This window comes from Rutilus rutilus (genome assembly GCF_951802725.1).
Source record: "Rutilus rutilus genome assembly, chromosome: 22".
Classification (NCBI taxonomy): Eukaryota; Metazoa; Chordata; class Actinopteri; order Cypriniformes; family Leuciscidae; genus Rutilus; species Rutilus rutilus.
Window position 1 is genome coordinate 27,447,679 of NC_140227.1, and position 12,650 is coordinate 27,460,328.

At 35.9% G+C, this 12,650-nt stretch overlaps 1 protein-coding gene across 1 annotated transcript in view; it reads right to left on the bottom strand.

The window, feature by feature from the left end:
• Positions 1–12,650, bottom strand: part of cacna1da (calcium channel, voltage-dependent, L type, alpha 1D subunit, a) — an 87,246-nt gene that overhangs the window by 47,629 nt on the left and 26,967 nt on the right. Inside the window, exons 4-8 of the mRNA XM_084394623.1 lie at positions 12,186–12,325; positions 7,677–7,843; positions 5,854–6,006; positions 3,867–4,060; positions 2,649–2,752 (exon numbers count right to left, since the gene is read on the bottom strand). Coding sequence (XP_084250749.1) covers positions 2,649–2,752; positions 3,867–4,060; positions 5,854–6,006; positions 7,677–7,843; positions 12,186–12,325 — 758 coding nt within the window. The remainder of the gene's footprint in view (positions 1–2,648; positions 2,753–3,866; positions 4,061–5,853; positions 6,007–7,676; positions 7,844–12,185; positions 12,326–12,650) is intronic.

The following is a 12,650-nucleotide window of genomic DNA, read 5'->3' on the forward strand; positions in this document are numbered from 1 at the left end:
TGTTGGCTACCAGTGCTACTTGTGATCCAGGGTCACATTTGGTGTCTCTGGAACATAATTCTCTGAATGTGATTTCAAACATTTACTGAATCAAATAGAATTCAGTTTATCTGATTAGTTACACTAAACACACTAAGGATCCGATTAACGTTCAGAATGAACTTTCCACCCCGCCAAAAACAATTCAGATTAGATTTTACCATCATCAATTCCAAAACACTTGGGTTTTAGATGGTTTTATAAGATGACAATACTGATCTGTCTCTTGAATAAGTATAAATATTAAATAAATCTTCTGAAATGATGCAAAATAATAAAAATAATTTATATTAAATATAATGTTTAAATGTGATAAAATATTATAGCTAACATTTTAGTTCAGGGTCCAATTCTCACCACTAACTAGTTGCTTATTAGCATGCATATTACAAGGATATTAACTGTTTATTAGTCACATATTAATGCCTTATTCTGCATGACCATATTCTACATCACATAATCCTATCCAATACCTAAACTTAGAACTACCTTAATAACTATTAATAAGCAGTAATTAGGCGAAAAGTCATAGTTAATAGTTAGTTAACAGTGAGAATTGGACCCTAAACTAATTCTCACGACTAATGCGCATGCTTACCATATTTATATATGCCTAAACGTACAGTAAGTGTAAATGCTTCAGCGTCCTGCCAGCAGGGTGCATGCTTGTCCACAAAGGACAAGGAGAAACGTCACATAAACGCGCTCGAAAGGTCACACGACGTGTGTCGCATCCTTAATAAAATGGCAAAAGCACAAAAATGGAATCTAAACCTAATTTCAGAAGATCGCTCGGTCTGCGAATTGTATATGTTGCACCACTGGCACGCCGTCTCTCGTGGGAGAATATTAATAACCCTGCAGCTCTAAGAAAGCGCTTGTAGGACTTGCGGACACAAGGAGCAGATTAATTTCACCCTTCCGGAGGAGGACAGGAAATCTGTGCCCTTCTCTGACGGAGATGAAGGAGATGTTATCTTTCTGATTTAAAAAAAACTAAATAACCATATCGAATTGAGTCACCTGTCTGGCTCAGGTCTCCTTCCTCTCCTCCATCTGCCCTTCCTTCCTCTTACTCATCTCCTCCTGTTCCTTTTGCCTCTTTCTGTCTTAACTAAACCCTATATCCAGTTTAAGGTTCACTCAAAAAAAAACTGGTGTACAATGTAAGATATGATGAACTATGTTTTGCAGTGTTACTGGGAATGTCAACCTCTATTAACATTCACTATCGTTCCAAAGTTTGAGGTCAGTAAGATTAATACTTTTATTCAGAAAGGATGATTTAAATGGATCAAAAAAAAAGACAGTAAAGACATTTATAATGTTACAAAATGTTCAAATAAATGCTGTTCTTTTGAAAGTTCTATTCATCAAAGGATCTTGAAAAACATGCAGCACAACTGTTATATGTATATTAAAATGTATACTGACCAGCATATCAGCATATTATAATGATTTCTGAAGGATCATGTGACACTGAAGACTGAAAATTTAAATAAAAGGTATCTAAATTGTAACAGTATTTCAAAATATTAATGTTTCTACTATATTTTAGATCAAATAAATGCAGCCTTGGCGAGCATAAAACATTTCAGACCCCAATCCTTTGAACGGTAGTGTATTTAAATGCTGAACTGCTAAATCATCCAAATGACTAATGTTTTTTCTCCCAAAAAAGCAAATGTTTCTGCTGAATGAGCATCATTCACCTGCTTCGCCCTAGTTATTGTCCTCTAGTCTAAACAATTTCATTTCCCCTTCTTGACTTTCATTGGTCTGAATCACTTCCTCTCTCATTTCATTCTGTCCTTGAACCGTTTTACTTAATAATGTCATCAGCTCAGAACAAATCAACCCGGCAGGCGTGAAGATCATCTCACAGCACACAACACTTCAGAAAACACCTGAAACCCGTACAAAAAATAAAAAACTCTAGGAATATGCAGTCATGGAAAAAGCATTGCAGATATATGAATAAATATGTAATTTATAATAAATACTATATAGAAATTATGCAGAATAATAAAATAAAATACATTTAAATGTATAATAATTTCAATTTCTATTATGTTATTCATATTAAAACATGCATAATTGATTAATAAATAAATAAATAAATAAATAAACATACTACTTAATAATTAATGTATTATTCCGAGTCGTATTATTAATATTATTATAATTATTATTAATACTGATGTGACAAAAAATAAAAATAAATTACCTGAATACATCCTAGTTTTATGAAAAATAACCAGATTAGTTTGCAATTTTTGTCCATGACTGAACCCCATGCAAGATATAAGAAATTCACAGCAGTCTCCACAGCACACAGCGATTCTCTTTCTCTTACCCACTGAGAACACCCAGCACAAGATTCAACACAAAAAACGAGCCCAGAATGATCAGACTAACAAAGTAGATCCACGGCGTCTCCCAGCCAATGGCGTCATTCACCTACAAGGGCCCAAACAGGACGGTTAACCCGGAGAGAGAGAGTACATCTAGCTGAGAGAAACTCCATAGATGGGAGTTTAGTCTTGGGAGAGAGACAGAGAAAAAAAAAAGAAATGGATATCAGGGGAGAGAAAAGAGGAGCTGCTCACCCGCTCAACACACCCAGAACCAGGTTCAAGACGAAGAAAGAGCCGAAGATGACCAAGCTCACAAAGTACACCCAGGGCAGCTCCAACCCCATAGCATCATTCATCTGAGAGAAGAGAGGAGGAGAAGCAGGAAGAAGAGGGAAAGAGAAAATGAAAGAATGAAAGTGTGAAACAGAAACTGTGAGAGGAAGGTTAAAAACAGGTCTAGAGAAGACGTTCTGCTCAAAATCAATCTGGATTTCAATTTGAACGTGTTTCGATATTTTGAAGAAATACCAGAAGACTTTCACAAGTTTAACTTCTAATAAGAAATTTGAGTGTAGGATGAAGTCAATATAAAGGAAAGATAAAGGAGAAATCCCACACACTGTCTACAAAGTTGAAATAAATACTTATAAATACTTAAATTAAAATAAATAAATACTTGTTCCCCTCTAGCCTTGTCTGAATAAATTCATTAACATACACATTTTACACATATACATATATAATACACGGATGGATGGATGGATAAACTTATCTATTCTAGTCTAGATAAAATGCTGATATGTATATGTATGTATGTATGTATGTATGTATATATAAACACGCATACGTACATGCATACTACATACAAAACGTTGTTTACATTGTTTATTTAGAATTTTTTTCAGGAGGCAAGCTGCATTAACGTGCATGCGGCATTACACATTATTTACATGTTCAATTATTGAACATGTCAAATAAGCAGCAACAAAAAAGCAGGGATTTAGCTCAGGAAAAACCCATCGCGATTAAACACTAATCTGAATATTGCGAAGACACTTCCTCAGTGTATGGGGGTCCACTGGTAAATTTGGCTTTTTAAAAATCCATAAAGAGGTTTAAAAACAGCTACTAAGAATTTTTTGGGAGGGGTGATTCACAGGAAATCTAGGCTGGAAATCTATCTGGAGTTTATGCCGCTGTAAATGAACCATGTGCTGTGATGAAATGGAGGAAACATATTCCAGAGGATGATGTGAAAGGTGGGTGGATCTCATCAGAGCACATTGGTCAGTCACAGACTCTTGAGTTCCTGCTTCAGTGTGTGGGCTGCTAGTTTGAGCATCTCACACTCTCCTCAAAACAGTAATGACTGTATGAGCACTTCATCCTCTCCACACAAATATAATTACTGACTAGCATTCATTATACGCCAACAAGACGACGTGTGTGAAGTCTCATGCTAATACTAACCCAGTAGAGTACATCCGTCCATCCCTCCATGGTGATGCACTGAAACACAGTGAGCATGGCAAACATGAAGTTGTCGAAGTTTGTGATGCCTCCGTTGGGGCCGTGCCAGCCCTCCTTACACATGGTGCCATTAATGGTACATGTACGGCCGTGACGGTTAACAGCACACGGCGCAGGTTCGTCCTCTATCATGTCTGCACAGAGAGGAGAAGATCAAATATTAACAAACATAATAACTATAAATCCTTGCAAGAAACAATTCCTATGAATCTCAATTTGTTGAAAATATGAATCTATATAATCGTCTCACATAATCTATGTAACAATCCTACATTACTGGAATTAAATCGGAAAATATGTCAGAAATACTTAAAGGGATAGACACATTAAAGGGATAGTTCACGCAAAAATGAAAATTAGCCCATGATTTACTCACCCTCAAGTCATCCTAGGTGTATATGACATTCTTCTTTCAGACGAATACAATCGGAAGTTATATTAAAAAAATGTCCTGGCTCTTCCACGCTTTATAATGGCAGTGAATGGCCGTTTCTGTTTTGAAGTCCATAAAAGTGCATCTATCCATCGTAAATGTGCATCTGTCCATCGTAAAAGTGCATCTATCCATCATAAAAGCGCGTCTGTCCATCATAAAAGTGCATCTATCCATCATAAAAGTGCATCTGTCCATCATAAAAGTGCATCTAAAAGTGCATCTATCCATCATAAAAGTGCATCTGTCCATCATAAACGAACTCCACACGGCTCTGGGGGGGTTAATAAAGGCCTTCTGAAGCGAAGCAATGAGTTTGTGTAAGAAAAATATTCATATTTAACACGTTACAAAGTAAAATTCTAGCTTCCGGCCAAACGACCATAGGCAGTCTACTTACGGCTAATGCACAACTTACACAACTTATGACGTGAGAAGTAGCTTAGTGCGCCATGGCGTAGAGTAAATATCAGCAGTACGTCACATTACTCGCATAAGTTGCGCTTAGACTTAAGTGGAATCCGTATGTTCGTTTGGCCGGAAGCTAGTCATTTTACTTTATAAAGTTTTAAATATGGATATTTTTCTTAAACTCACTGCTTCGCTTCAGAAGACCTTTATTAACTATCCGGAGCCGTGTGGAGTTCGTTTATGATGGATAGATGCACTTTTACGATGGACAGATGCACATTTATGATGGATAGATGCACTTTTATGATGGACAGATAAACTTTTACGATGGACAGATGCACTTTTATGACGGATAGATGCACTTTTATGATGGATAGATGCACTTTTATGATGGATAGATGCACTTTTACGATGGACAGATGCACTTTTATGACGGATAGATGCACTTTTATGATGGATAGATGCACTTTTATGATGGATAGATGCACTTTTATGATGGATAGATGCACTTTTACGATGGACAGATGCACATTTATGATGGATAGATGCACTTTTATGATGGATAGATGCACTTTAATAATGGATAGATGCACTTTTACGATGGACAGATGCACATTTATGATGGACAGATGCACTTTTATGATGGATAGATGCACTTTTACGATGGACAGATGCACATTTATGATGGATAGATGCACTTTTATGATGGATAGATGCACTTTTATGATGGATAGATGCACTTTTACGATGGACAGATGCACATTTATGATGGATAGATGCACTTTTATGATGGATAGATGCACTTTTATGGACTTCAAAACAGAAACGGCCATTCACTGCCATTATAAAGCGTGGAAGAGCCAGGATATTTTTTAATATAACTCCGATTCTATTCGTCTGAAAGAAGAATGTCATATACACCAAGGATGACTTGAGGGTGAGTAAATCATGGGCTAATTTTCATTTTTGGGTGAACTATCCCGTTAAGAAGTCTAGGTGAGCAGAATAGACGAATCTTACCGACTCCAAACTTTTGAACACTAGTGTATCAACATTCATGTAAGGCACAGAGGTTTAACAAACCTGTTCCTTGATAATAACAGGTAGCGTGCATTTTCCCAATGAAAAGCTCCAAACCGATGATGGCGTAGATGATGATGACGAACAGAACCAGCAGGGCGATGTGGAGGAGAGGAACCATGGCTTTAATGATGGAGTTCAGCACCACCTGTAAACCTGAGGATATGCAAAAGCACGTAAAAATGCAGATCGACAGCGTTCGGGTGCATTTAAGTCCAAACTTTCACATCTAGTTCCTATTGCATACACACAGACACACACTAGTGTCTTTAGGGCATTGAGTTTGACAGCTTGTTCTCAGAGAACGATCCTGAGGGGATGCAGCAAGGAATGCTGCGCTTTTCCCGCCATATGGCCACATCATGCGCCATCTCTCACCCAACATCCACCCCTCTGCGGGGGTCTGGAGCTCCGGGCGCTCGGAAGGGGAAGCTGTCAAACCGCCTCATGATTAGTGTGGTGCAAAACGACATATTTCCGAAAATGACAAGTCAGTGCACTGCCTGAACATCTTAACCCTTGAATATGTTATCAGCGTGATCAGATTTCTAAGGGGGCGTTTAAAAAAAAATTCCCCCCAAAAGGGTTTTTACCTTGCTAAACATGTTGTCAGCACACTAATTAAAGATCTAAAATAAAATATATATCTATATCACTTAGGGTTATTATCATTATCTAAAGCTAAAACCATTAAAAAAAAAAAAAAATTACTTGAAACAAAATAAACATTAAATTAAATAAAATGTAAAAAAACTGAAATATTTTTATTTCTGCAAGTTGCCAAGGCAATATTTCTCATTTTCTTTTAGGGTGTGTTCACACTTGGCATGTTTGGTTTGATTAGAACAAACCCTGTGCGATTGCTATATTAGTGCGGTTAATTTGAATAAGTGTGAACTCTGACATCTGAACCCTGGTGCCACCAAGCAAGCGGACCGAGACGCAGAAAAGATGGGTCTCTGTCCACTTCCAAACGAACTCTGGTGCGGTTCTAATGAAATATGAACTCAATATGGACCAAAGACATGTAAACAAACCAAAAACGGGACGTGATATCACAAGATGCGACCATAAAAAGGACAGACTGCTCAAGCATACGTGTTTTTTCTCCTCATAGTCGTGATGTTGCCCATCACAGTTCGGTACACACATCTGAACCACCTCGCAGCAGATCTTCACTTGTGTGTGTGTGCCGGAGAGATTTCTGTCGCTGTTTTGACTTTACACAAAAAACACTGGTCAAAACACCATCATATGTAGGCTACACACATACAATAACCGCATTTATCCCAACACACAGCATAGTTTTGGATGTTCTATAAGTTCCGTCGCAAAATATACGTAATAAAAGTCGACCAATCAGGTTGTGACCATATCCCTATGCCTTTAGGTTCGGTATCTTTAGGTTCAGTGTTAAAATGCCACTGTGAACGCTAAGAGGGCCAGGACAAACAATTTTTTTTTTTTTTTTGGTCCGGACCAAAAGAAACAAGTGAACCGAACTACAAGTGTGAAGTTGTGAACACACCTTAAGTTTAACTTGAGATAGTGAAATAACTAAAACTAAAAGTAATAAATACAACTATATAGACACATAAAAAATAAAAATAAAAACACACCAAATTACTAAAACTAAAGGTGAAAACATAAAATATACAACTTAAAATATTAACAAACTATAATAGCATATCAATGATACTAAAATAACACTGATATCACAATATTAGTGATTTATATTGTATACTCACTATATTTAAAGACCATAACCACTCTACTGTTATTGTTGCTATTAGTAACCGCTAATGCCGGATGTTTTTTTCACTCACTGGGCACTCCTGAGACCAGGCGAAGCGGTCGCAGCACTCGGAAGGCTCTGAGGGCTTTGACGTCGAAACCTCCTGGTTTTCCTCCGTGGCCGTGCACGGGCGGGTGGGTTCCAACAATCTCCTTCTCCCCATCTTTGGTCAAAAGTTCCAAGACAACACTAAACAATCTACACACAAAAAAATTAATGGCAAAAAAAAATTAACACTCTGAAGAACAATGATGGTCAGTGATCAATCTGAAAAATAACTCAATGTCTCAAAATCATTCATAAAAATAAATAAAAAACTACACCGTGTCATATGACCTTGCAGTTCAGTAAGCGCTATGATGGATTTAGACTGATTCAAAGCAAGAACTCCTTCGTTTAAAGATTCATTCAAAGATCCTGTTCAAAAGAGTCATGTGAAAGCACCAGTGGAGCGCACCATTGTTACTTTACTATTTATATACTATTATAGTATTTATTAATATTTGGAATTAGCTTTATTTTTCATATTTGCAGGTTTCATTTTAAGTTTCAGCAATTTTGGATTAGCTTTTGGTGTTTTTAAATATTTCATTTTAGGATCAATCTATTTTATTTAAGCTTATTTTTAGTAATTTTAGAATTTCAACTGAAAATTGTGTTTCATTATTATATTTTAGTTCAATGTCAAGGCAATATTTCTTGTCATTTAAGGGAAGTTTATGTTTTTCATCTAATATTTATATTTTATTTTATTTCAGCTTTATTACAATTATCTAAAACATGTTGAATTGTTTTAGTTAAACAAAACCAGTGCAGTCCAGTATACATTTTTTTCTGTGTAGCAAACAACAAAAAATCTTGCCATTATTTTGAGATATATCATCTTTTTATTTCACAACATTCAACTTAGAACTTATTCTAGAAAATGCTGTGCGCTCTATTAAAATATAAGAAATTCCTATATAAAAAAGTCTAGTTATAATAAATTAATATATAAAAGAATTACATTCTTTGAAAATAATAACAGTTTTGCTTTATTTATTGATCTAAAGTAGCAAGATAATAGCTGAAATATCAAAACATATTTGGATTATAAAAGAGAAAAAACACTTTCAGCATCACATGACAGCATGACCTTTCATGAATGTGCCAAAACATAAACAGCAAGACATTCAATCTGAACAACATCAGACAGCATCATCCGCTGTACACAAGGAAAAAGCAGCATGTGGTAACCTGAAATGACCATGGTGCACATCTGAGAAGTGATGTATGACAGGATCTCAGCAACAGCGGATAAAATAACACACAAAAAAAATATTCAAAGTATAAAATAAGCTGATTTTGAATGCATCTAAATCATACAGCCTTATTAATGCCAGCGATTCATCTCTTAAAGTCAGCATGAAACAGATGTTGCGTTAGTGTTTTCTGCCGTTTATCCGAGTGAAACAAGACACAATTAGAGCGTGAATTGATTTTGTCAGGGGAACTGATTGGATAGTTGTGGTTTGCTATTGGTGGATCTCATGTGAGTGACAGGTTGCCCCGCCCTCGCGCCAGTGAACATGTCATCAGAAAAGAAAAGAGATGTTTCTACAAGAGGGAGGGGACATTATTTTGATTAAAGATTACGAGGGCGCGTGGATAAAAATATACGGAAAAAATAACGATGAGCACGGATAAACCCTTTAAAATAAATACTGCAATATTCCATAAAAAACAAGACTTTTGATTTCATGGTGACTTTAAAGAGTGACTACCTATCTGTGAGTATTCGTGGCTAATTTGGGGCTGCTGCTCGGGAGCTGAAGATGAAGAGCGACAGCCTTGTGAACAGAGAGACGGGAAGGTGAAGAGAGAGAGGGAGACAGCTCTTTCTGCATGAGGCGAACTGATCGAAATGTGACCTAGCTGCCCAGTGGACTGTGTGTGTGTGTGTGTGAGTGAGGGAGAGTCAGATAGAGATGCTGATGAGGAAGAAGAGGAGAGTGTACACAGTTTGAAATGATCTACAGAGAAGCGAACAAGACATCGGCGGTGAGAGATACAGATAGTACAGATATATAACGACAACACAAGTGGACAGAACCGTTAAAGCAGTTTCATATCGCACACGTAAGCCGTGTGCTTTTACTTTTTCACTTACAGACACACAAACCATTTCATAAAATGATTGACTGAATCTGGATGATTTGAGCAGTTTGTAGCTACAATGTACAGTATAGTGTCTGGTTAAATTTAAAGGAAAATCCAGGGGTTAATAAGAGTTAAGGTGTACACTACTTTTCAGAAATTTGGGGTCAGTACGCTTTTTCAATGTTTCGAAGTCTCTTCTGCTCACCAAGACTGTACATATTTTATCAAAAATACAGTAAAAGCAGTAATATTGTGAAATATTAATATAATTTAAAATAACTGTATTTTAATACATTTAAAAATGTCATTTATTCCTGCCATTACTCCAGTCTTCAGTGTCACATGATCCTTCAGAATCATTCTATCATTCAGAAATTCTTAATTGTATATTTTAGAAAACTAAACGCAATAGTCTAGAAACACAAATATTTGTCCATACTTTTCCAAACTGTGTAGGAACCCTGTCTCTTTTGATCAATTTAATGCATCTTTGCTGATTAAAAGTTTAAGAAAAAAAAAAGAAAAAGATGGAGACACATGGAAGTGAATCGGGTCAATCCGTAATGATAAATGTTTTAAAAGTATAGCCACAAGACACAATAGTGTCCATAGTGTTAAAAACACTTATTCTGTGAAAAGTTAGATCCAATTTTACAATTGTGTCACCATGACTAAAACCATGTTTCAAATCTTAAAACGATCATAAAATTAATGAGAAATTCTTGCTCAAAAAATAAGTGAGTTTTAACAGAACAATTAATTCAAGTTTTTTAATATAAAATCATAAACTTCACATTTCTTCTTTTTTTTTTTTTAATCCTCCTTAATTTTAGCTCTTTTTTTAATAAAATGAAGGATGAGTCTAGAAGAATATCTTTTTGTAGTAATCAACGTTAAGCCATAGATGCCACAGATCAAGCGTGTGAATAATGAACTCAGAATATTCCCAATTATCATTTGGATGTACAGTATATGTGATCTCACTCTTCATGCTAATTACATTTCATGAATATCAAGTTTGTAATAATTCTCAAATGGAACACTCACGATAACCATATAATTTATAGGCATTATTAAAGCAAATGCTGGCTGTAGAAACCCAGAAACACTTTACCGTGAGGCAGTTGTGAGTGTGAAAGCACAACGTGAGCCTGATGGTGCAGTTACGCTGCTTTTGCTTACACCGCTTCTGAATGCGGTATGACACAGGCCTGCGGCACGGACACAAGAGGAGAGGCGTTCCTCATTTTATCTTTAGGCTTCTGCACGTTTTTTTAGGCTGATACTGTACAGTAGAAAGTGACATGAAATTAAAACACTTTAAAAAAAAACCAGCCGGAAGAGGTGGACTCAAGGATTCTTCCTCTTCTACATCTTCAAAAAAGACTGGCCAGGAAGTGTTTATTTTTATTTTATATAAATATATATTTCACCTGAAAATAAAGAGCGAGTAATACAGTCCACGCTGAACTCTAATCTAAAACCAAGAAATGCTCCAAAGAGGCTTGTACAATGACTATAATGAATAGAGAGAGACAGCAGCTCACGTCACTGGTTTATTTTACGGGTCTTTTCTGGGTCATTTAGCTGCATGAGGAGTGTGTGTATGTGTGTGTGTGTGTTTTGGGAGTTGAGGAGAAGGTGAAGGGCCTCAAAGGAGGAAAATTAGTGAAAGTGACATTCCAGAGGATGCTGGGAAGAAAGACCAAAACAAAAAAGAGAAAGAAAACGAGTAAGACACTGGCATATTTGGTCTGGTCTTTGTCGATTTTGATCAATTTAACGTGTCCTTGCTAGTGCTGTCAATCGATTTAAAAAACGTAACTAACTAATAGCACATTTCTGTAATGCACCTAACATTAAAGCTTTTAATTGTAATAATTTCACATTTAATCTCTGAATTAATGTAGAAACAACATAAAAACAGTATATTTTAATTAACATGTAGGAAATGTGTAGAAATTGAATGAAATTATCAAATAAAGTTATCAAACACTTCAGTCTTCCCTACAGTATTTGTTTTATTAATTTTATTGAAGCTACAAATAAAATTATCGCATGCGTTAACATGTTAATTCTGACAGCCTAGTCCTTGCTGAATAATTACAAAAAATCTTAAAGACCCCAAATGTTTGCATGCTTGTATGTTCCTTTATTATTTAAATAGATCAATATTTTATTTTATAATGTTACAAATTATTTATCAATAATAATAATAATTATTATTATTATTATTAGACTACCAGAAAATGCTTCGGAAATATAAATGCAAAATGTAACGATATAATATTGGGGGAAAAAAAATTAAAGGGACAGAAAAAGCCTTTTTTTTGGTCTCTAAAAAAAAACACAACAACTTTGAGTTAACTTAAGATGTTGAAACATAAGCAGATACACGTACCCTATGACAACAATGACGAAATCCAGCATGTTCCATCCGTTTCGGACATACGCGTTCTGATGCATCACCAAGCCGTACGCTATGATCTTTAGGAAGGTTTCGATCGTGAAAATGATAAGGAAGGCATATTCAACTGTTTCCTGTGGGAGACAAAAGAGGGAGAGAGAAATTAATTGAGAAGATATCAACAACTGATATTTTTTGAGAAACGTGGCTAACTTCATAAGCTAACCTCCAGAAACATCAGATAAAGATCTGAAAATGCATTTCATGACATCTTTAAAGGTATAGTGGAGGATCTTTCCGAATTTTAGATAAGACCCGCCCTCTCCACTTTTTGAATAAGTTTGATTGATTCACCAGAATGATTGACAATTAGGAGGACCAATAGTATAGGTGATCCACCCGGAAGTAAAAAATCCTCCATTATACCTTTAAGTCAGTGTCTTGGAGAACCTGTACTAG